General features: G+C 37.9%; 2 protein-coding genes across 5 annotated transcripts in view; both read left to right on the forward strand.

Annotated features, from left to right (window-relative positions):
* Positions 1 to 873: 873 nt before the first annotated feature.
* Positions 874 to 10749, forward strand: LOC124038419 (ribonuclease T2-like). 2 transcript variants are annotated; one of them, XM_046354278.1, is made up of 10 exons: positions 874 to 897; positions 3026 to 3109; positions 3501 to 3555; positions 3695 to 3744; positions 3869 to 3926; positions 4082 to 4146; positions 4257 to 4370; positions 4496 to 4541; positions 9244 to 9315; positions 9560 to 10749. In XM_046354278.1, exons 2-10 carry the CDS (start codon positions 3033 to 3035, stop codon positions 9740 to 9742), a joined length of 720 nt encoding a protein of 239 aa, XP_046210234.1. In that variant the 5' UTR covers positions 874 to 897; positions 3026 to 3032; the 3' UTR covers positions 9743 to 10749. The 2 variants fall into 2 exon arrangements, with proteins under 2 accessions (XP_046210234.1, XP_046210233.1); XM_046354277.1 differs by lacking the exon at positions 874 to 897 and adding an exon at positions 2287 to 2518.
* A 1324-nt stretch (positions 10750 to 12073) lies between these two features.
* LOC124038420 (ribosomal protein S6 kinase alpha-2-like) overlaps positions 12074 to 25339 on the forward strand; it is a 55079-nt gene continuing 41813 nt past the window's right edge. The window contains exons 1-2 of one of the 3 annotated variants that reach the window (XM_046354281.1): positions 12074 to 12460; positions 22944 to 23091. In XM_046354281.1, coding sequence (XP_046210237.1) covers positions 22993 to 23091 — 99 coding nt within the window. In that variant the 5' untranslated portion in view covers positions 12074 to 12460; positions 22944 to 22992. Of the gene's footprint in view, positions 12461 to 22404; positions 23092 to 25339 lie in introns of those variants that run through there. The other 2 variants (XM_046354279.1, XM_046354280.1) reach the window with 2 other exon arrangements.

Raw genomic sequence — 25339 nt, forward strand, 5'->3', positions numbered from 1 at the left:
ATAGGTCATGAAAACTGTATCCAGTTTGCAATATTTACAAAATGTGGACTGAGCACAATGTGTTCAGTTTACATCATTTAAATAATGTCATACTTTATTTTTTTTTCAACTCTATCCATGAAATTGAGGATAATTTTCATATAGCCTATATTTGTTTTTATATTTATTAGCTTTAAGCTATGTTAATATAATATTGCTTAGCTCTATGCTCAACTGAAGGAACCTTAAGACAGAATCTTAAGATGACCTCCTGAAACCTGAACTGTGGCCAAGCACTATTTTTAACAAGAGATTGGGTTAACAGTCACAGCAGTGTGATATGCCTAGGCTATGGCTATTCTTGCCAATAGCCTGAGGCAATGTCACACAGTTTGTTAGCTTCATGCAAGCATAATTTCTCCATTACTTATCTACAAGGCCTAAATGATAAAATAACATAGCCTACTGTCTAAAATAACATTGTAAAACATGTTGCAATGTCTGCCCATTTTTTATAGAAAGATTACAGAGATAAATGCAATTGCAATAAAGATTCAACACATTTGTCTTGTTTTTATTTTTACTGTATGTGGCCCAGTGGAATATCAGCGGATGTGTGTGGTACAGCTGCCTACAGTGCACGTTTCACATGATCTCACGTGACTTACATTTTCTGAGCATGTGACGCTCAGTTCAGCTGTTGCGGGAAACAATTTCGCCGTATTGTTGTTGTAGGCTTCTACCAGACGTCTAATCGGACGGTTTTTGGCTGTCTCATTTTAAACCATAATAAGTGATACTAGTGGAATCTTCATATTGCTAATCTATCAAACAACATTTGTTTCCTCATCTAAATGGCCCTTCCAACCATATAGTTGTATATAGGAGTTTATTTTTAACCACAGGAACAAAACAAGGGTAAGAACCTATTGTATCCGTCGTAGATTACATTTAAATCTTACCCACACAGCCTACGTTTAACCAGGTGGCAGGCCCAGGTGATACTGGAGACCTTGTTTTTGTAAAATAATGTAGTATGTAACCTTCAGTCAGGAAGTTAAAGCTTGGTTGCAAATGGGTCTTCCAAATGGACAGACAATGACCCCAAGCATACTTCCAAAGTTGTGGCAAAATGGCTTAAGGACAACAACGTCAAGGTATTGGAGTGGCCATCACAAAGCCCTGACCTCAATCCCATAGAAAATGTGTGGGCAGAACTGAAAAAGAGTGCGAGCAAGGAGGACTACAAACCTGACTCAGTTACACCAGCTCTGTCAGGAGGAATGAGCCAAAATTCACCCAACTTATTGTGGGAAGCTTGTGGAAGTCTACCGAAAACGTTTGACCTAAGTTAAACAATTTAAAGGCAATGCTAGCAAATACTAATTGAGTGTGTGTAAACTTCTGACCCACTGGGAATGTGATGAAAGAAATAAAAGCTGAAATAAATCATTCTCTCTACTATTATACTGACATTTCACATTCTTAACATGAAGTGGTGATCCTAACTGACCTAAAACAGATCATTTTTTACTAGGATTAAATGTCAGGAATTGTGAAACTGAGTTTAAATGTATTTGGCTAAGGTGTATGTAAACCTCCAACTTCAATTGTATATCAGCAGATACTTTCAGAAGGCACTGTATTCATACCCCTTTACTTATTCCACATTTTGTTGTGTTACAGCCTGAATCCAAAATGGATTAAATATATATTTTTCTCACCAACAATACCCCATAATGACAACGTGAAAACATGTTTTTAGAAATTTTGGCAAATGTACTGAAAATTAAATACAGAAATATCTCATTTACATAAGTATTCGCACATAATGAGTCAATACTTTGCAGACGCACCTTTGGCAGCCATTACAGCTGTGAGTCCTTCTGGGTAAGTCTCTAAAACAGGGGTGGGGGCTACAAAAAATCTGAACAACTCACGAGGGGCTGCAGTTGTGCGTGGTTCTGCGTGGTTCTGCGTTCCTGCCAATAGCCTGAGGCAATGTCACACAGTTTATTAGCTTCATGCAAGCATAATTTATCCATTACTTATCTACAAGGCCTAAATGATACAATAACATAGCCTACTGTCTAAAATAACATTGTAAAACATTTTGCAATGTCTGCCCATTTTTTATAGAAAGATTACAGAGATAAATGCAATTGCAATAAAGATTCAACACATTTGTCTTGTTTTTATTGTTACTGTATGTGGCCCAGTGGAATATCAGCGGATGTGTGTGGTACAGCTGCCTACAGTGCACGTTTCACATGATCTCACGTGACTTACATTTTCTGAGCATGTGACGCTCAGTTCAGCTGTTGCGGGAAACAATTTCACCGTATTGTTGTTGTAGGCTTCTACCAGACGTCTAATCGGGCGGTTTTTAGCTGTCTCATTTTAAACCATAATAAGTGATACTAGTGGAATCTTCATATTGCTAATCTATCAAACGACATTTTTTTCCTCATCTAAATTGTCCTTTCAACCGTATAGTTGTATATACGAGTTTATTTTTAACCACAGGAACAAAACAAGGGTAAGAACTTATTGTATCCGTCGTAGGTTACATTTAAATCTTACCCACACAGCCTACGTTTAGCCAGGTGGCAGGCCCAGGTGATACTGGAAACCTTGTTTTTGTAAAATAATGTAGTATGTAACATTTTGTGCAAACTGAAGTTGCGCTCCCCCACATCAGGTTTGGTGGTTGGCTACAGAGTTGCGAAACGCGTTCCATTATTTGACTGTGGTGTTGATGGGCGCAAATATAAGTTTTAATAGTATTTGACACCAAAATAACAATCACGCCATGCCAACCATTATATAACTGTTTGTTACACAAGCTATCTATAAACTAAAATATAAATAATTTATATTAGGCTTATAATTATAATTGGCCTATAATTATAAGAGTTATACTTCTACTTATAATAGTCTTTATAATTGTAAGAGTTTGCCTACCATCACATATTAGACCAGCTAAAATCAGTTAATCTATGACCCAAAATATACTTCTCCTAATTGTATGTTCTCTGTGTTTCAGTGTAAATATGAAGTCATTGGCATTTGTTGTCCTGCTGTGCCTTGGCTGCTGTCTGATGACTTCCTCATTCGTACTCGAGCTGCCGTAAGTAACGTTACTGGTTATATCTGTCTGGTTAATGTCAGATGCCAAGCCTGGCCTCTGCATCAAGCCCTTAACTGTGTCTGTCATTCCAAAGTAAGTAAGAAGCCTTTTTCAAGCCACAATGGCCCATAGGGCAGCTTGATGTTCAAGTACACAACCTGGACAGGAGGCTCCCTCCAATCCATCTCCTTAATATTGAATGGCAAGTAGCGGGATCATGTCCCATTTTTAGAGCTTTGTTTTGACCAGGGAACCTTCCAATCTCAGGGAGGACACTAACCACAAGACCACTGAGCTGGTGTCATTCCATAGTCAGCATCTATGCGAATTGAAGGCCATTAAGTGAGTGAGGCACTTTGATTATCCTAATATTACACTTCAATTATTTCAGGCATATGTGGAGTAAGCTGATCCTGACTCACCACTGGCCGAGCACATTTTGCAGTGTAAGTTACATTACTGTATGGTTTCATGGCATAATAAACTTAACGTATCATGTGATGATCTGATCGTATGATTGATACGGTGGCCCTAAATTGCCAGATTTGCCAACTTGTATGACAAAATGAACATTTATATTTACAGATGGAACACTGTCATTCCAAATTTGACTACTGGACTTTGCATGGACTGTGGTAAGGAAGGACTTCCAACAAATTCAGTAGGAAAGTGCATTTTTTTGACTGACCAGATAACATAACATAACAAACTGTTTTGCCTTCTATCTTTGTACACATTTGACCAATGTCTGTCTTACAGGCCAGATAAAGGCCAGGAATGCAATTCATCTTTGCACTTCAATGAAACTTTAATCCAGGTATGTTCTGCTGGGGGAAAAACATTTAAAATACAAACATTTACAAAAGGCAGATTGAGCTTATTCATGACAAAATATCATTTTGATGGTTAAAGTAAATGTGTTTATATATTATGAAATTAAGATAAATATTTGATAATGAATATGTTTTACAGGACCTACTTCCAGAGATGCAGAAGTGGTGGCCGGATCTTAAAATTCCAGAATCCTCTAGATTCTGGTCTGTTCCAGTTTTCTATTTGTATTAATACTTTACTCCAAGTAATTGTTATATTTTCATGTAACAATATTTTTCTAAACAAATGTTAGTGTTTGATCTTCTATTTACAGGAAATATGAATGGCAAAAACATGGAACATGTGCTGCAAAAGCGGAGTCCCTAAACAGTCAACACAAATATTTTGGCAAAGCCCTGGAGCTGTATCACAAGTTAGACCTTGATGGGTAAGTGTACTGAATTAACAATAAAGTACCCTCATGAAACATATGGGATAATGTATGGTTTCAATACCCTGAACCCTAATTTATGTTTTCTACTACTTATTTATAAATTCTTTGTATGTTTTCAGGGTGATGAAGAAATGTAACATTGTGCCCTCTGAGACTTACTACACAGTAAGTACATGAAATCAATATTACTACATTACCAAGGATAATTTAATTTTGCAAAGAGTAAATAGTTGCATGTTTAAACTTCAAGCATTTCTGCATCGTATCAAACAACACACTATACTGTGTGTTTTGGGAACATGAACAATTTTAAATGTGTGAGTATGTGAAGTCAACAGTGACTAATTTACAGTAAGTCATTTGACTTACTGTTCCTGTTTACGTAGTTCCTGGCAGTAAAATGACCCAGATGTGTGCATGCATTCAATACCAGGTTATCGACCGGTATTGGCCTTTTACCACGATAACCGATATTCAATAAATAGGATGGATAAAAGGGAATGTCATGCTCAACTGAAGATTCACAGCCATTCCCATGATGTTTCATTCATCACAATGTAAGGAATCAACATTTGAAGCACATTTCTTGGACAATTGGTCTTTAGGATAGCAATTTATGAGAAATTAGTGTGGAAAAATTACACGTTTTAATTTCCCCTCTTTGAAACAGTACATTTGAAGTCAGAAGTTTACATACACTTAAGTTGGAGTAATTAAAACTAGTTTTTTCAACCACTCCAAATTTCTTGTTAACAAACTATAGTTTTGGCATCTACTTTGTGCATGACACAAGTCATTTTTCTAACAATTGTTTACAGACAGGTTATTTGACTTATAATTCACTGTATCACAATTCCAGTGGGTCAGAAGTTTACATACACTAACTTGACTGTGCCTTTAAACAGCTTGGAAAATTCCAGAAAATGTCATGGCTTTAGAAGCTGCTAATTGACACCATTTGAGTCAATTGGAGGTGTACCTGTGGATGTATTTCATGGCCTACCTTCAAACTCAGTGCCTCTTTGCTTGACATCATGGGAAAATCAAAAGAAATCAACCAAGACCTTTGTAGACCTGTAGACCTCCACAAGGCTGGTTCATCCTTGGGAGCAATTTCCAAATGCCTGAAGGTACCACGTTCAGCTGTACAAACAATAGTACGCAAGTATAAACACCATGGGACCACGCAGCCCTCATACCACTCAGGAAGGAGACGCGTTCTGTCTCCTAGAGAGGAACATACTTTGGTACAAAAAGTACAAATCAATCACAGAACAGCAGCAGAGGACCTTGTGAAGATGCTGGAGGAAACGGGTACAAAAGTATCTATATCCACAGTAAAAACGAGTCCTATATCGACATAACTGCTATAAAAAAAGCCAGACTACGGTTTGCAACTGCACATGGGGACAAAGATCGTACTTTTTGGAGAAATGTCCTCTGGTCTGATAAAACAAAAATAGAACTGTTTGGCCATAATGACCATCGTTATATTTGGAGGAAAAGGGGTGAGGCTTGCAAGCCGAAGAACACCATCCCAAATGTGAAGCACAGGGATGGCAGCATCATGTTGTGGGGGTGCTTTGCGCAGGAGGGACTGGTGCACTTCACAAAATAGATGGCATCATGAGGGAGGAAATGGATGTGGATATATTGAAGCAACATCTCAAGATGTCAGTCAGGAAGTTAAAGCTTGGTCGCAAATGGGTCTTCCAAATGGACAATGACCCCAAGCATACTTCCAAAGTTGTGGCAAAATGGCTTAAGGACAACAACGTCAAGGTATTGGAGTGGCCATCACAAAGCCCTGACCTCAATCCCATAGAAAATGTGTGGGCAGAACTGAAAAAGAGTGCGAGCAAGGAGGCCTACAAACCTGACTCAGTTACACCAGATCATTACCAAGTGAAATGACTGCACTTAACAGATTCAGAATGTACCATTACTCACGCAAATCAGGCCAGAAAGAGAGAGAGAGAATAAATCAGAGTATTGAGGAGGAGGAATGGGCCATTCAGGAGGAATGGGCCAAAATTCACCCAACTTATTGGGCACAATGTGGAAGGCTACCCAAATGTTTGACCCAAGTTAAACAATTTAAAGGCAATGCTAGCAAATACCAATTGAGTGTGTGTAAACCTCTGACCCACTGGGAATGTGATGAAAGAAATAAAAGCTGAAATAAATCATTCTCTACTATTATTCTGACATTTCACATTCTTAACATGAAGTGGTGATCCTAACTGACCTTTAACAGATAATTTTTACTAGGATTCAATATCAGGAATTGTGAAACTGAGTTTAAATGTATTTGGCTAAGGTGTATGTAAACCTCCGACTTCAACTGTATATCAGCAGATACTTTCAGAAGGCACCGTATTCATACCCCTTTACTTATTCCACATTTTGTTGTGTTACAGCCTGAATCCAAAATGGATTAAATATATATTTTTCTCACCAACAATACCCCATAATGACAACGTGAAAACATGTTTTTAGAAATTTTGGCAAATGTACTGAAAATTAAATACAGAAATATCTCATTTACATAAGTATTTGCACACCTGAGTCAATACTTTGCAGACGCACCTTTTGGCAGTGATTACAGCTGTGAGTCCTTCTGGGTAAGTCTCTAAGACAGGGGTGGGGGCTACAATTCAAATCTGAACAACTCACGAGGGGCTGCAGTTGCGCGTGGTTCTGCGTACCCACATGTGCATAGTTGTTACACAGCTAATGTCCTCAATTTTTCACATTTTGCCATGGGGTGGAGATAAGATTTTGTCATTTTTATATCTAATTTCATGCAATTCTACTCATTTTGCCTTAGGCCTGAATGGAAAATTAGCTATTAATAGTGACATAACAAAAGAAAAACTGCTAATGCACAAATGCAATGCAAATTTTGAAATTGCACCTTCTACTATTCTAACTTGAAACAGTAAGTTGAGACCCTAGCTCTTTATGCTTTTTTTTATGATCCGAGGACCGGCCAGTTGCCCATCCCTGCTCTCAGAGCTTTCCACACCTGGATTTTGCAACATTTGCCCATTTTATTCTTTTAAACTCTTCAAGCTCTGTCAAATTAGTTGTTGATCATTGCGAGACAACCATTTTAAGGTATTGCTATAGATTTCCAAGTAGATATAAGTCAAAACTGTAACTGGGCCACTCAGAGATATTTTATTGTCTTCTTGGTCAGCAACTTGTCTTTTAAGTCATTGTCCTGCTGAAAGGTGAATTGTTAGTCCGTGTCCACTAACAATTGCTAGTGAATCCTCTGACATCTTCAAAGACTGCTGTACTATAGTCTGTGTTACAGACAACTTTACCATACATCAATGGTTTTGGTAATAGCCCGAAACAAACAAAGAACAGGGAAAATATGAAAGGAGAGGGTTGAGGCCTCATCTGCATGGTTTTTAAGGGGAAAGTCCTAGTTGAAATACCTCACTGGCCTGCCTGTATGGTTAGTATTGTGGAGTAACTACAGTGTTGTTGATCCATCCTCATTTTTTTTTTCTATGACAGCCATTAATCTTTAAGCGTCTAAGCCGGTGTGGTCCATTATTATAATTTTTTTACGAAACGTTGAAGTTGGCCTTACTGCTATTAGTCCATAGAAACGCATTGAATAACAACTTCATACATAGTACAAAAATAAACATCTATACAGAAGTTTGTTCTGAAGTGTCTGTCCTATATCTGAGCGATAAAGATCAGAAACTATTAATTTTTTTATTTTTATACATGTATTTAACCCCTTATTTTAGGCATGAAACTAATCTCCATATATATACTGCCATTTATTTTTGAAATTGGTACCTGGCTACCTTCAGACTAGTTTTGTGAGGCTTGTAGGTGTCCTAGAGCAAAACAACTGACATGTATGTGTTAGTGAGAGAATCACCTTTCTATATTATTGTGTAGCCCAAACTGTGCTGGGCTGTACACACCGATGCTGGCAGATCGGCAATACCGATTTCAGACAAGTCCCGTGACACTTGTGGGGGTCGTAGAGCAAAACCTTTCAATCGCTACATACGTCGTGACAAGACCAATTTTCGGGATGTTCATGGTCTGACAAACACCACCTTTCACCGCCAATGTGGAACAGGATCCGGTAGATTGAGACACAGCCCATGCAAAAGATCTCTAGTTTAAACTGACGGATTAAAAAATATATATAATTCTAATTAGATTTCCATGGGGGTGTGGACATCGACTCTAGGGGGTTTTAAACTCAGTAACTGTTTTAAAGTCACCATTGGCCTCATGGTGAAATTCCTGAGCGGTCTCCTTCCTCTCCGGCAACTGAGTTAGGAAGGACACCTGTATCTTTGTAGTGACTGGGTGCATTGATACACCATCCAAAGTGTAATTAATATGCTCCAAGGGATATTTATTGTCTGCTTTTTTTTTACCCATCTACCAATGGGTGAACTTCTTTGTGAGGCATTGGAAAACCTCACTGGTCTTTGGTTGAATCTGTGTTGTAAATTCACTGCTTGACTGAGGGACCTTATAGATAATTGTATTTGTGGGGTACAGAGATGAGGTAGTCATTCAAAAATCATGCTACACACTATTATACAGAGTCCATGCAACGTATTATTTGACATGTTAAGCAAATTATTAGTCCTGAACTTATGGCTAGTCATAGCAAGAGTTGAATACTTATTGACTGAAGACATTTCAGCTTTTTATTTTTTATTTGTTTGTAAAAAAAAAAAAATGTAATCCATTTTAAATTCAGGCTATGACACAACAAAATGTGGAAAAGGTCGGACCCCGAAAACCCATGTCGTTCAGGTTCTAATAGCATGTGATGAGTACTCGTGGTAAAATTGATTATGTCTGTTTGTAGTTTGACCTCATTGAAGGAAACATTCTCAACTTCTACAACGTGAAACCAAAGATTCAGTGTATTCATCCAAAGGTATCATGTTTTTTATATTTTGTCTTTGGGTAAAATGCTAACTTAAGCACAACTAGTTAATGGATATGCTAAAGGTTTTCTTTGAAGAGTATAGGATAACAAGAATTGCGTACCATTTTCTATTTAGAATACGTTTCTCTAATCATTCTACATGAAGAATAGTCATTGCACACCACTTAAAAATAAAATCATGAATCCTAACCCTAAATATAGAATGAATCATTAAGTTATTTATTGTTTACAGGAAGGGAAGGTGCAAATCTTGGGGCAGATCGAGATCTGCTTCAACTCAGACTTTCAACTGGACGACTGTGAGCATTCTGAGACAGACACAGTGAACCTCAATGTTAAGGGTGCAGGGTTTAGTGTGTGTGACCATGCCACACCGGTCTACTACCCTCCCCTGAAGGGGAAACTGTCAGTGTAATGGCTAGTGCGGTATGGTCACGCATCCCTTTATAACCAGTGTCATATCTCACATGGAACATAGATACAGGAAGGTTCCACTTGGTGTGAGTTCACACATAGATTTATCTGAAAAACCCTAACAGTTTTTAATTGAATGTGTCTACTGTTATTTGGAACTGTTTTCTGGCATTCAAACTTAACATTTTACTGCTTGATTCTTGGAAACAGGGTGGTCATGTTGTAACTCAAGGAACAAATCAGCTTTTTTTGTTTATATATATATATAATACTTTTATATATAATACTTTGCAAATCATAATAAAATGTACATAAATAAGAAGTTCCCCACAGAGCATCTTAGATGTGGCAGAGAAAGAGGGGAATATATGACACCAGGTATCGTAGGCTAGTGGCTGATGCTACATGTGATCGCCAGTCATGTAGTATGCAGTGCATTATATCCTGTAGAGGGGGAGTGGGGTCCATGTTTGAGCCTGTCGATGTATAATGTGAGTTTGTGGAATGTAACACTAATCCACCTCTAATATAGGATGACATTTGCTTTCAAGGGATTTGTGAGTCATTTTAAATTGGCCTTAGTTTGTTTAAAGTATGGTCCTACATTTTGTTAAACATAACATTTAAAGTTTGATGCACAGTTTATGAAGAGGTCTGATGACTGCATTCATTAGTTTTGTCTTTCAATATGTTTTTCATTTTATTTAGTTGTAAACTGTGTTGAGTAATTATGGTAAGAATGTGCGTGGTGGTGGTTAAAATGCATAAGTTATGGAGATGGCATTACTAAAGTCGAGATTTTCTGCGCACAGTTTAACAAGGCTATCATGATCATGATTTAACCAGATACAGGTATTATATCTAACAATGTCATTTCTGCTGTTTAGTTAGTTTGATTTCATTGAATTGTGGAATACGCTTTGGTTTTTAAATGGTGGCCTTATTTTGGTAGGTTCCAATCCTCTGTAATGTTTATGTACAATTCATTAAAGTAATTTTTCTATTGCAGCAGTTTTTATGTACCATTTACCCTGGAATTAGATTTTTTAGTGAATCCAGTTAACATGCATAAGTATGCACATTCAACTAAATGCCACAAGAGGTCATAAAACCTCAACGCAACGCCAATGGCCAAAAGAGGCAGTCCCTGTCTAACACTGTGTGGTATTGTTCAGTCTAACAAATTACACATTTTAAAGAATGTTAAATCCACAAAAGGTATACAATTATATAAAACTCCATGTCCAGGAACGCTGATGATTTTGACTTAAAATCCTGTATTTGTATTGTAACCTTCTTAATTTTAACATCATGTCAACTGCAGATGTATAGCCAGATGTATATTAGAACAAAGATGATGATTACTCATGAGCAATTTTTAAGATATTAAAAAAAAAAAGTAAATCTATTTACTATAGTGTTTACGAGTGGTAGAATAGCAATGCTGGTGATGTATACGCTAGTTGTATCCTACAGGCATGCCATTGATATATCCTCATGACACCTTGTGTGTAAGAGATTTATAGGCTGTTGGAGTACATGGAACATTGTGCTTTTTAGACCTCATGTAAGGCATGTCAGCACACTGAAGAGATTTGTCTGTTGGTGACCGGTGGTAAGTAAAGCTTATTTTTGCAACAAGTATTTTACATTTCATATAAAAGGGTTTTATCAAAAATATGACAAATGTGTATCTGTCCTGGGAATGTTGAAATATTACATTGCACAATATCTTGTCTACTTATATTTCAGCATAGTTTAATATTCCCCTTGTGAACTGCATTTGAATCCCTGTCCCCAAAATAAGAGTTAAAATGTTGTATTATGGGCCTTGTCGGTATAATGCATATTATGTGTGGTGCAATCAGTTTTATGTAACTGTCATCGTAGGATAAGAGGAAAGAGGTTATAGTGTCAATGAAATCTCATTTGCCAAGAACAGGCAGAACCAAATAGTCGTAGGGAGGCAACAGTTGCCTCAGTGGGTATTACACACATACACACAGTGAGATCCATGCACTACTCTTAATGTGGTTATTGAAGCTTATCAGTGAGTGAAGTAGTCAGGTTGATTCTTCTTGACTAAAATAACTCTGGCTCGCAGCCATTCCGAACAATGGCTCGGCTACATCACTGCTTCCTAATTGGTGACAAGGCCCATTAGAAATGCATTTCACTCTTCTTCCCTCCCTCTTTCACTCTTCTTCCCTCCCTCTCCTTTTGAAGAGAGTTAAGTGTCTTATGTCCTCAAGTCAACAGAGACAGCATGGGATAGTCACTGCACACGAGCACTCGTGGCCTTATACCTCAGCTCCTCTATAGCCAGGGTAGATGCCTCTTTGTGGAGGTTGAAAGTCAGATCCAGCCAACTGGCTTTTAAGCAGTGTGAATTAATAGGACCTGGTCCCAGAGATAATGGTTATGGCTGAGAGCAATTCTGGATGCCCTTGAAAGCAACCATTTTGTCATTCACTCATATCTGTGGTAGAGGAGAGCAGAGATCCTGTGTTGGCCCTTCTTCCTGTAAGGGTGACGGGGCCGAAAAGAAAGTAACTTCACCATGAGTCATCGCCAGTACTCCCTGACTGAAGTGAGCGGGAATGTAAGGCTGAGTTTGGATTTGGCATGTGCAGACATGGAGACGTTGTCTATTGACAGTGCCTTTGCCTCGTTAACCGAAGATGAGGGTCCTTATGAAGAGCTCCTGAATATAGCGCAGGTTAGTATGCTAAAGCAGTATCTATGTTTTACATGTTCAGTATCTGATATCCTTCATTATAACTTCCTGTAGTATAGCAGTAAGAATAGCCAGTGGATACAGAGGACACATACTGGAAAGGGGGATACCTAGTCAGTTGTACAACTGAATGCATTCAACTGAAATATGTCTTCTGCATTTAACCCAACCCCTCTGAATCAGAGAGATGCTCTGTCGTGAGTTTCCAGCTATCTTATGTGTTGATCTCTAAAATGCTTCAATAGAAGGGAGGAGTTTGGAAGACATACAAATAACTATGATATACTGGCTAACTCAGGAATACATGAGTTGTTAGCAATACAACAGAGGTGATGCATGCAGAGTTCCTATATATTCCATTCAGTGCCTGTGTAGTTCTCAAAACCACAAAGCCTAGAAATACATTCATTCTCGGTGCTCAGTCTGTCCTCCAGAATGTAGTTAAAGGCGGGTAATCATTCAGTGATGCACAGGTCAGGGACAATAAGAGAGATCTGCAGATTTTCAAACAAAGGCATTTTATGGTAGTAAGTTGGTTAAATCTATCATTGCTACTCGCCTATGCGGTGATTAGAATTGTGTAGTTATATGTTAGGCCACTGTGTTCTTGGGGACCTTCAATGCAGGAGAAATGTTTTGGTACTCTTCCCCAGATCTGTGCCTCGACACAATCCTCTCTCGGAGCTCTACAGACAATTCCTTCGACCTCATGGCTTTATTTTTGCTCTGACATGCACTGTCAACTGTGGGACCTTAAATAGACAGTGTGCCTTTCCAAATCATGTCCAATCCATTGAATTTGCCACAGGTGGATTCCAATTGAGTTGTAGAAACATCTCAAGGATGATCAATTGAAACCGGATGCACCTAAGCTCAATTTCGAGTCTCATAGCAAAGGGTCTGAATACTTAAGTTAATAAGGGATTTCTGTTTATTTTTAATACATTTTCAAAAATGTCTAAACCTGTTTTCGCTTTGTCATTATGGGGTATTGTGTGTAGTTTGATGGGGGAAATCTATTTAATCCATTTGAGACTTTAATGTAACAATGTGGAAAAAATACAAAGGGTCTGAATACTTTCTCAATGCATCTAAGGACTCACAACTTTTCAAGGAAATGAATAAATCCACAATAAGATCATGTCAACTGCAGATGTCTACCTCTATCAAGGAGCAGTCATGATCAAGTATTTTAATACTACTTAGTTAAGTGTAAAAACCTCTGCAGGGATACTTAAAATTCTTTACCTGCAGTAGCATAACCAAAGCGCCCTCTAGTGGCCTCGTGGATGGAATATTAATATATTAAATAATTTCATAAATAATCAAACAAATTTAAACCTCCGAAAAGCCTGTGTTTCTATGTCAAACGATTTTGTAATAGATGCTGTTTTGAACATGTGCATCTGCACAGGTGAGTTGACAGCAGACAAGGAGACCTATCTTTTCACAGCAGACCTATAAAACACCAGGGTTACCACTCTGCCCTGTGACTCTCCAGAGAGCGGAGAGAACAGGAGACAGACATGAAGACCATACAGATGTGTGGCTGACAGTCTGGGTCCTAATGGATTGATCTCTATATGAATCATAACACACCTGGCTTTGGGCAAGATAACTCTAATCAGCCACAGGTCAGACCTGGCTGCAAGTCAGATACTTCTCCACTTCGGTATCTCTGCCTTCAAGCCCTCTATAGCTTGTATGTTCCTGCCTAACTATAGTTTTTCCAGCCATTTAGACACAACAAAGCAAAGCAGTCCCTCCCTAAGCAAGGGTTTGGACTGCACTGACAACCATGCCATTTCTCATTATGATGTTTGAGGGGTAATGTGGAATGGACAGTTTTTCAGGGGGATGTTTTGCTGACGTGAAATACATTACTTTTTCACATGATTGAGCATGAACAATGGCCCAAATTACGTGCTCAGTGAATCTATTCCTGTACCTTCCTAAAAAAGATCAATGTTTTCCATACTGTATCTCGACACATTTATTTTAATTAATCTCTATCTCTATCAAGAAACAGTATTATGATCAGGTATTTTAATGCTACTTAGGTAAGTGTAAAAACCTCTGTAGGGATATCCTGCAGTAGAATAACCAAAGCTCCCTCATGGATGGAATATTCATATGTTTCATAATTAATCAAACAAATAAACCTCAAAATCCTATGTCAAACAGTTTTGTAATATTTCAGTCGTCTGTGATAAAGTGCAATATTGGGATGCAAACTCAACTGAATGCCTTTCAACTCTATATCTGACATGGTAAAGGTGTCTTTGTTTTTTAAAACCCAGAACCATTTGTGTGTGAGGTGTATACTATTATTTCAAAGTAGTTAAGAGCTTGTAAGTCAGCATTTCACTGTAAGGTCTACTACACCTGTTGTATTCGGCGCATGTGACAAATACAATTTGATTTGTTTGACTACCAAGAAACACTCTGTGCGACCCTGATTTAGCCCACTGCTAAAGGTTAAGGAGTGCAGTAATATGGATACACTACTACAAGCCTTGCATTTCATAGAAGTGAATTTATTGTATGACTTGAACATAAATGTAAGGTTCTGATATACTGTATGAAATATCTGCTTTAGACATATCATAAGCTTATACCTGGAGGCTAAGGTTCAGATCTACTACTGTATTCAGACAGTTATTCATTTTCAGCTCCATGGGGACCAGTGCTGTGTGAGAGGTTTACATAATCTGCTTGAAAGATCTCTCGAAATTAGCTAATTGCATTGTGCTAATTGGCTTTTTTTATTGGTCTGTAATAATGTAGATATGCTCCTTTCAGTGGTAGTTGGTGCTATTTAAGAGGATGGAGGACGATAATTGTTTTTATGAGCATGACCTTATTTCTATTACACCATATTGTATTACTGTCATTCATATTCCATTCATTCAGTTCAATGTAATATCAATAGGTTTAGGCTACTACATAATACTCAAATGTTCCCTATTCCCATCATGAGGTTACTACAACCTTATCTATAAATTAAAGTTTACAACGTATGTGCACACAGGTTGAGAGGAAGATTTGAGGTGACAGTGACACATGGACAGACAGTGACACATTCAATACTGCCTTGCCCACTCTTGCCTGCATTGCCCACTCTTGCCTGTTTTAAGAAATGTTTTTCAACAGAATCAGCTGAATGAATGCACCCCTGATCACAAGCAAACAGTTCACTTTCATAGCCACATACTAAACAGCTTGTGTGTTCCTTCTCACATCTACACGCTCTCCTCCACACCCTTTCCCTTTGTTTGTGAACTTCAATGTTCACCAGTCAACATAGCTAATAGAACTAACGCGTTAGTAAACCCGCTACAATCATGCAGTACAGTGTAGTAAGCAGTTTAGCATTTACACTGATGGCCCCGGTGGCAATACATTTGTGAAACCAAAAGCTTAGATTGACTTGGAATAGTTCCAGTGTTGGATAGTCATATCCAACTAGCTAACATAGCATCCCTCTGTTTGAGCCAAGTATTTGAGTCGAAAAAACTATATACCTGCATTTGCTAGCTAAGTAAGTGAAAGTGAAAGAAAAACGAAATATAGCTCTCTCTCTCCCTCTCTCTTGTTCCTCCTTCACTTTAGAATAAATGAATTTGTTCAAAACTTTTCAGCTATGATATTTTTCTCTCTTTAAGTCAACTACCTACCACATTTTATGCAGTGCTAGCTAGCAGTAGCTTATGCTTTCTGTACTAGATTCCTTTTCTGATCCTTTAATTGGGTGGTCAACATGTCAGTTCATGCTGCAAGAGCTTTGATAGGTTGGAGAATATCCACCGGAAGTTGTCATAATTACTGTGTAAGTCTATGAAAGGGGGTGAGAACCATGAACCTCCTAGGTTTTGTATTGAAGTTAATGTACTCAGAGGAGGACAGAAGCTAGCTGTCCTTCAACAACACAATAGTGGTACCCTACAGAGTGCTGTTGAGGCTACAGTGGACCTTCATTGCAAAACAATGTAATTTAACAAATTACACTGAACAAAATATAAATGCAACATGTCAAGTGTTGGTACCATGTTTCATGAGCTGAAATAAAAGATCCCAGAAATGGTCCATATGCTAATGTGGATCCGAATAAACCGAAAGGTTACTAGTTCGAATTCCTGAGCCGACTAGGTGAAAAATATGTCTATGCCCTTGAGCAAGGCACTCAACCATAATTGTGCCAGGGTTGCTTGCTGTTGATAATGCCAGGCCCTGGCCGTGACCCCACTCGGATGGAGTCTCAGGGAAAAGTGTGCAAAAACAAAATCTGTATTAATACACACTTGTACATGTGAAATAGGAAAAATATAAGCACACACCAAATAATAATAATTATTATTATGGACTGTACTTGCCTTTTGTGATGTGCTCAATATGTCAATGTAAGTAGTAAGTAGTTAGTTCTGCACAACACCAGTAGGTTCTATGCGGAAATATTTGCATGATTACTCCCACCTTCCATCTGTGTTCTCAGAGTGGGATCATGTCCAGTACAGTCCATATGACTGTTATACAAACTGAAGTGATGACTGATTTTTTTTCACATCCTGTGGATCTAAAATAAAGAAATTGCATATAGACATGTCTTATACATATTGAACAGATTCTAAGGACATTATTGCAACTAGGAAATACTTTAATGGGGGAACAGCTCTGTATCATGAATCCCAGTCAGATATAAGAAACCTGATGGTTCAATCCCTTCCAGGTAAATTACTGTATGGAAAGCGGGTATGTCAAGAAAGACACGGTAAAGCTTTTTGAATGAAATCCTCTCTGATGTTTGTTTTGAGAAACAGACCGCAACACTTTTGCTCTACGGTTGCTCCAAAGGGGAACATTTTTAGGTGCTTATATCCACTAAAGCATGCACTTTGAAGTCTTGACATTATCATTGAAAAGTAGGGTGTTAACTTTTTAAAGTGGGTTTACATGTCAAATCCTGACATTCTTTTGAAGTCACACCAATAAAGAATATATTCACAGCAGTGACTCTTCAAAGATATGAAAGATTGGTTTTGAGACCTTTATTATCTTTGTCAGACAGTACTCTATGAAATTCCAATCTAAAGTGTCTTTGGCTTTTTCTAGGTATGATATTTTGTGCCATTACCACATTTGTGGATGACTCGTTATCTCGTTGTTTGTAGTATTTCACAGATATTAACATATGGACAGATTCTCGCAGAATCACTCAGATGTTTCTGTTTTTTATTTGCAAATATAAAACCCACCAGGGTGTAAATTTATTTGTCACTCTTCATAGACAACAGGTGTAGACTAACAGTGAAATGCTTTTTACGGGTCCTTTTCCAACAATGCAGAGTTAAAGATAATAAATACAATTGAAAAAAAATTGAAATAGTGACAGTGAATAACAAACAAAAATAAGTAGTAAAATAAGATGGCCATATATAGGGAGTAGAAAATAACATGCTATATACAGGGAGTACCAGTACCGTGTTGATATGCAGGGGTATGAGGTAATTGAGGTAGATATGTACTGAACATGTAGGTAAGGGTGAAATAAGTATCGGCAGCATGTGTTTGGGTGTCAGTGTAAGTATATGTGACTGAGTCAAGTGTGTGTGTGTCCATAGCCAGTGCAAGAGAGTTAGTTAAAGGATCAATGCAGGTAGTCCGGGAAGCCAGTTGATTAGCTATTTAGCAGTCTTGTTTAGGAATTTAAAACCCACCAGGGTGTAATATATTTCAGTCTGTCCCACATGCCTTGTGTTGTCCAAAGGAATGAGGTATTATGGAAATGTTCACATTTACTGAAGATTCACCACATACAGTGTATGCAGGTCTTTTAACGGCTAGAAAAGTACTGCTCTGCTTTAAATAAACAACTGTAGAGGCTTCTGGAAAATAGTGACACATTTGTCCCAATTATGCTTTTCACAAGATTTGGTGAAAATATCATTATCCTTAACTTACAGGTGTATGAAAAGTTGTTTATGCCCCTGACAACGTCTGGTCTGGTGTCCTGTCCTCCCCATAGCCTCTGGATCAGGCTTAGATCAGACGATGACCTGGTGAGTCTGGGACTGGGTCATTGCTAATTATAAGCTTGTTATTCTTAGAGGCATTGTCCCCTTTGTGAGAACAGAAGCAAGCGTCCCTATAGGGCTGGTAACAACTGTTACCACTGTTTGATTGTACTGGTACAAATGCAATCTATTCCCAACAGTCCCTGACATAAGCTATGTCTGGATGTTCATATACTGTAAGTATGCTCTGATGAATGTAATGAATGTGGAACATTTGAGTGTGAAAAAAAATCTGATCCACTGCAATGGATATTTCTCACCTCACTACCTCTAAGCTGCACATGCAGAAGGATAAAAAATATGTTCTATCTGAAGGTTTCAGTGTGGCTCTGCAACATCAGATTTGTACATTTGTACAAAGCATTGGCTTACGTACCACTTTAACCAGTTACAAAGATACTTTCACTGTATTGTAGGCATAACACGTCATTGCATAAACTAGCTAAGTGTGTGCATCATTTCTTTAACAATCTCTACACAGTAAACCAATTCAAAGTTGTTTATGTATTTGTAGCTGTGCTGTGACGACCCTCTACAGTATAGACAGAGGTCATGGGGTTAGATGGTAGGCCTAATGGAGTTCTCCTCATAATGGCTCCCATATTGATAAACTAATGTACATTATATAATGAGCTACTCCTAAGAGGTCGTTAGGATTCTCAATGCACACTAGCAAGATTGATTGTACATTTCAATTGAGTACATGGGTTATACATTTCAAATTAGTGATTTACCGGCATTCTAATTTTGTAAAGGTTGTTTGCATTTGATCTCCTGGGGACAGTTCAAAATAAAAAAGTGTTTATTTTTTAACCTTTATTTAACCAGGAAGGGCTCATTGACATTAAAATCTCTTTTTCAAGGGCGCCCTGGCCAAGATAGGCAGCACCAAGTCATTACAAAAACATTAGACAGACAACATGAAAAACTACAAGTAATCTAGTAAAAACGATTGAATTCACAAGAGTATAAAACAGCAAATTAAAAACATTGACAGGTCAGGGAATTAGCCTCAAAATCCTTCATCAGTTATTTAAAAACACCAATCGGGACAAGTTCTTCCAGTTTAAAAGTATTTTGTAAGGTGTTCCAAGACGATGGCGCAGAGTACATAAAAGCCCTTTTACCAAATTCAGTTCGGACATTTGTAACAGTTAGCAGGATAAAGTCCAGCGAACGAAGAGAGTACCCACCACACTTCTGAACAATAAAAATGCACAAATAAAAAGGTGGTAAACCCAAAATGACTTTGTAAATAAAAGTATACCAGTGACTGAGCCTACGAGTGACTAGAGAAGGCCAGCCAACCCTGGTATACAAAGTACAGTGGTGCGTAAGGGTTTTGCAGTTTAAAATACATCTCAAAGTGCCATGGTAAAGAGTGTCAATTGATCACAATCACTGATCAGAAGCATTCATGTATAAAATATCCCCATAGTCTAGTAAAGGCATAAATGTAGCTGATACTACTAGCCTCCTTCTGGCTTCAAAAGAAAAACAGGCCTTATTCCTAAAATAAAATCCCAATTTCACCTTCAATTTTTTTGTAAATTGTTGAATATGCAATTTAAAAGAAAGGCCATCATAAATTAAAATTCTTAGATATGTATATGAGGTTACAACCTCAATCTCCTTGCCCTGACAAGTAGTAATAGGTGAAAGGTTCAGAGGTCTATTTCTTGCATTAGAAAACACCATTAGTTTACTGGGCTGGGGGAGTGGTCAAAAAAAGGGGAGGGTTGTCTAACTTGATTTATTTATTTTTGCTTTGGGGCAGTTGTGTTTCTTTTTATTGGGCACCATGGAGGGTAGTGCATTTTTTCCCAGGTTAACAGTCGCTGATTTGCAGGGTTTACTCTATATAATTTCTTACATCCTAGCCAAATTTCCTCATCTATCCTGTATCTATCCTGCCCTCTGTCCACCATTCTTAGTGACAATAGTAGTAGGAGGATAATTTGTCCAGATTTGCAATAGGCTAACTATCAATCATATCACACATACAAGCATTCAAAGCTGCATCAATGTTCAATATGAATCCACAAGAACAAATAGGAATAGTTTGATAGGTAGCGGGGAGGCCAGGTGCATCATTGTGCATGACAGAACAGTCAAGACATGAGACATTCAGCTCAAAAAAGCTCCCCTATTGATCTTGTTTAGGGACAATACAATTATCCTACCTAGACTAGCCGACAATACCACAATGCTATGAATAATTGCATTATTGTTTTCAAGTGAGAAGGCTCTTCCTCCTCCAATCTGGGCGGATATTCCTCGCACACCTAGCACCTAACGCTTCAATATAGCCTAAATATTTGTCATTTAACTTGTAAAATGTATTACCTTTTATATGTAGCATAAACACAACCAGTCACAATATTTTAATATTATTAGGCTACTGCAAAAGTCTGATGTAGGCATGGGCACATTGATCCAAAATATAATTCCAGCACCCTCAAAATGGCTTGACCAGGTTTCCATCCAACCTTTATGTGAGTAAGGTACATTTTGGATAAAGAAATGTCACAACATCATGGGAAAGCATGCAACTTCTTACAGATTAAATAAATTATGATTAACTTCACAGGGTGGTGAAAGTCCATGGTGATGAGCTTGATGCTCCTTTCAATAAATATCGAGGGTCTTATTCTGGTGACATGATGATCAATGCTTGACTGCCGTTTGACAATAAAAAAATTCGCACCTTTTGTCCATAATAATCTCATCATGTACACTATACCCGCACTGTATCTATGCGCTGTTGACTAGAGCGCATGTGCAAATACCAGAGTGGGCACATTCACTATACCTAAGCAACATTATCAGTACCTGGGAATTTAACCGCAAAAGTCATTTTTATGCGCACTACGTAATTACACACAGACTCGATTTGACGGAAAATGTGCATATTGTTTTTCTACAGATTTTAGAATGTTGGCATGAAAATATTTTGCCAGTTGGATGGAAACCTAGCTATTGACAGTTAAGATGCACGGCAAGTGTTCTAGTCCAGTGTAACTTTGATTATGACTTCACTTCATGGTTCACCAGCAGTCCCAAACATCTCAAGAATAAACTACATATCAGCCAAAACAAGCTTGTAAGAATTGTACTTAAACTCCCCCCTCATAGCATCTGAAGGTCGAGCATTTGAACCAGATAGGCTGGCTATCTGTGGAAAAAAATGAGTAGTATTAATTACACTTGGTCTGATCTACAGAATTATCATAGACTCAGTCCCCTAGCTTCTGTCCAACTATTTTTCATTTGTTAGAGATGTCAACCAGTATAAAACCATAGCCAGATTCTCTAAAATGCACTGTTTTAAATAAGAGTAGGTGGTAAAAAAAAATTATATACTGCTGCTGTTGAGTGGAAACTACCACAGCAACTCAAACCCATACCAACCATAACAACTTATAAAACGAATGTCAAAAGCTGGTTAATGTGTGAACAGTATAACGTTTCTATCGGGTATCTCTAATGTGTCTGTATCCATGTAATTGTATATGTATTTATGTTTTTTAAAAATAGGACATCAGTGGAAATAATTCCCTCACTTTATTGTACAATTAGTTGGATATATTTTATAGAATTATAAATATGGCATCAATGTTTAAAATCTGATTTCCTCATAGCTGATCCTTGTCTGAAGCAGACACCTAATCAGCTGACACTCTTAATTTATTCTGAGGGTGGGAGGATGTACATGTTTGGGCTACCTGTGCAAACACAGCCTTGAAAACACCACAACATTCACCTGTGATCCATGCATCCCTAACATGCCTGACGACAGATGAGACGTCTCGTCATTTCACTGGGCTTCATACCAACATTGCATGCTGCTCTCTGAGTCTGTGTCCACCCTTCTTGATATCTACATGGGGTAGGTAGGGGTGTATCATGAACATGTGGATTAGTTGCTCTCTGTTGTCAGAGAAGGGGGAGTTATGTACTTCCAACGGTGAGAGTCCTGTTTGATTGGGCGCGAAAAGAAGAAGCTGAATGTTGGGGAGGAGGGGAGCCCTCGCTTGCTTCACATTGCATGACTGCACCGTGCTGATTCAGCGGGACAAAAGGGATAGCGGCGGGTGCTGAGGACCGTAATCGCCAGAATCACTGCTGCTTGGATGGCACTGTCAAATCAAATCAAATCGTATTGGTCACATACACGTGTTTAGCAGATGTTATTGCGGGTGTAGCGAAATACTTGTGCATATCAAAGCATTGCGCTGTAGCAAGGACGGACGGACACTGCAGTGGTGTCAACAGTGACCAAATCGCTGGTTTTCCTGGTGGTTGTTTATCTGCCATATAGGAAGTGGATTAGAAGAGAGTGGCTGGGAGGAAACTAAATCCCTCTCTATTGTTGTGTACTGATCTGGATTTAGGTGTTGAGCAAAGACAAACTGACAATGCAGATCTGAAGCGGGGAACACAATGGACACGAACATGCAGAAATTTACAGTTAGGAGATGGTTTTCCGTCTACCTTCAGAAGAAGTCACGGTCCAAAAACTCGAACCTCTGCAGATTAGAGGTAAGTGTATTGTTGTTTACTGCCCAACTACTTTGTGGCTGTGTGTGCCATAACGCAGAATACTTATTTGCTAAAGGTGTGATTCAGCTGCCACTTACTGCTGTCACTCAATGATGTTGTGGTAGGCTGTTGTGGTACCTTGTGTCGGTCTTGTTTGTTACCCGATATTAGGCTACACTTGCCAGTACAATTTCCGTATTTTGACAAGCTTTGTAGACTACCATTGCACAACATTTTAATTAAAAATCAAACAAAAACAATTCAACTAATGGTGTAATGAACGATAATCTGTGCGTTTGAGTGGAATTGAAAAGGTAAATAATTTTTTGCTAATGTGTTGTTTACACAACAAACTGCTAGAAGTTAGCTGAATTTGAATAAACTTGAGTAAAATTACAAATGAATGTTTGCTCAAATCATATTTCCCAGAATGCTCTTTTGCAGATTGATTTTAAGAACTGTTTGTTTCCTTACCTGTGTTTTTGCTTCTCATTCGATTGGTTGATTTGATCTTATGCTATACAAAATTAAATAACATACTTTTACTAAAGGGTAAACCCATTTGAATTCATTCACATTTTGGCAGCACCATCCCCCTTTTTTTAAAGAAACCTTCCTTACATTTTTGCACATTTTGCTCAAAGTGACTTTAGATCTGAAAACCGAAACATTCAAGATATATAACATTCAAGATATATATATATATATATATCTTGAATGTTTCGGTTTTCAGATAAAATTTCCCAGACATTTTCAATACACACAAGAAGATTATTTCTCTCAAATTTGTTTGCGTCCCTGTTAGTGAAAATTTCTCCTTTGCCAAGATAATCCATCCACCTGACAGGTGTGGCATATCAATAATCTGACTTAACAGCATGATCATTACAAAGGCCATTCTAAAATGTGCAGTTTTGTCACACAACACAATGCCACAGATTTGTGCAATTGGCATTCTGACTGCAGAAATGTCCACCAGAGCTGTTGCCAGATAATTGTAAGTCCATTTCTCTACCATAAGACACCAATGTCAATTTCGAGAATTTGGCAGTACGTCTAGTACGTGTAACCACGCCAGCCCAGGACCTCCACACTGGCTTCTTCACCTGCGGGATCGTCTGAGACCAACCTCACAGGCAGGTGATAAAACTGAGGAGTATTTCTGACTGTTATAAAGCCATTTTGTGGGGAAAAACACATTCAGCCAGTCCCCAATGGGTGGACCTGGCTGTGCCCCTGCCCAGTCATGTGAAATGCAGAGATTGTGAATTTATTTAAATGGACTGATTTCCTTATTTGATCTGTAACTCGGTAAAATCATTGAAATTGTTGCATGTTGTGTTTTTATTTTTGTTCAGTAGATAATAGAATGGACATGACCATATAAGTTGACATTCGACGGTGAGTGGACCGGCGGCCATCTTTGTGGTAGTAATTTAGAAGTTACAATTTCAATTAAATTAAAATGTCAATGGTGGACCAGATCAATTCCAGTAGTCCTAAGGGACTGGTCCGTTCTATGAATTATGTTTCTGATTAAAATGACACCCTCCCTGTATTCAAGAGCATGTTGTGTCTCAACCGATGGCGGACAGAACACAAAAATCTCAGATGATGTAAAATAGGGTCTAAGCTACAACGTATGCTAATATGATTTGTTTTATTTTGTTCACACGTTTTACGATAATTTACAGTATTTCATTTTTTTATCAAGACATTTTAAATAGTTTGACAACCCTGTTGTAAGCTTTTACATTTTTTTTTTAAATATTTGATTTTTGCATTTTCCAATTAAGAACATTCAAAACAAAAGTGAAAAGATATTGGACAACGATAGGACAAAGTGACAGTAACAGACAAAAAAATTAATTATAGTTATATAAACAAACATACAATAATAAAAATATTTTTAAAAATATATCTAAAAAACATAATGTTATGAAAAATAACATTATGTGAGGATTATATATAGATTCAATCAATGAGATGTGGGGGGGAGATTCTCCATATAGTCAATAAAAGGTTGCCAAATTCTGTAAAATGTCTTTAACTTATTCCTCAAGCAGTAAGTGATTTTCTCCAAAGGGATACAACTATTAACTTCCGAAAGCCACATTGCAACTGGCAGGGAGGAATCCAATTTCCATTTCAAGGCAATACATTTCTTGGCAATCGCTAGCAATATTTCTGTTAGCTTTATAGTATGGCTTTGCCTAAGATTGGTGTTAGTAAAGTTACCCAGTAGACA

The sequence above is a fragment of the Oncorhynchus gorbuscha genome, linkage group LG06 (genome assembly GCF_021184085.1).
Source record: "Oncorhynchus gorbuscha isolate QuinsamMale2020 ecotype Even-year linkage group LG06, OgorEven_v1.0, whole genome shotgun sequence".
In the NCBI taxonomy this organism is placed as follows: domain Eukaryota; kingdom Metazoa; phylum Chordata; class Actinopteri; order Salmoniformes; family Salmonidae; genus Oncorhynchus; species Oncorhynchus gorbuscha.

What these genes read in the sequence shown, in the direction of transcription:
- LOC124038419 (XM_046354278.1), top strand. Translation starts at nt 3,033, where the DNA reads ATGAAGTCATTGGCATTTGTTGTCCTGCTGTGCCTTGGCTGCTGTCTG. An exon ending in TGGACTTTGCATGGACTGTG is followed by an intron (nt 3,745 to 3,868) that starts GTAAGGAAGGAC and finishes TCTGTCTTACAG; the next exon opens with GCCAGATAAAGGCCAGGAAT. An exon ending in CCTCTGAGACTTACTACACA is followed by an intron (nt 4,542 to 9,243) that starts GTAAGTACATGA and finishes GTCTGTTTGTAG; the next exon opens with TTTGACCTCATTGAAGGAAA.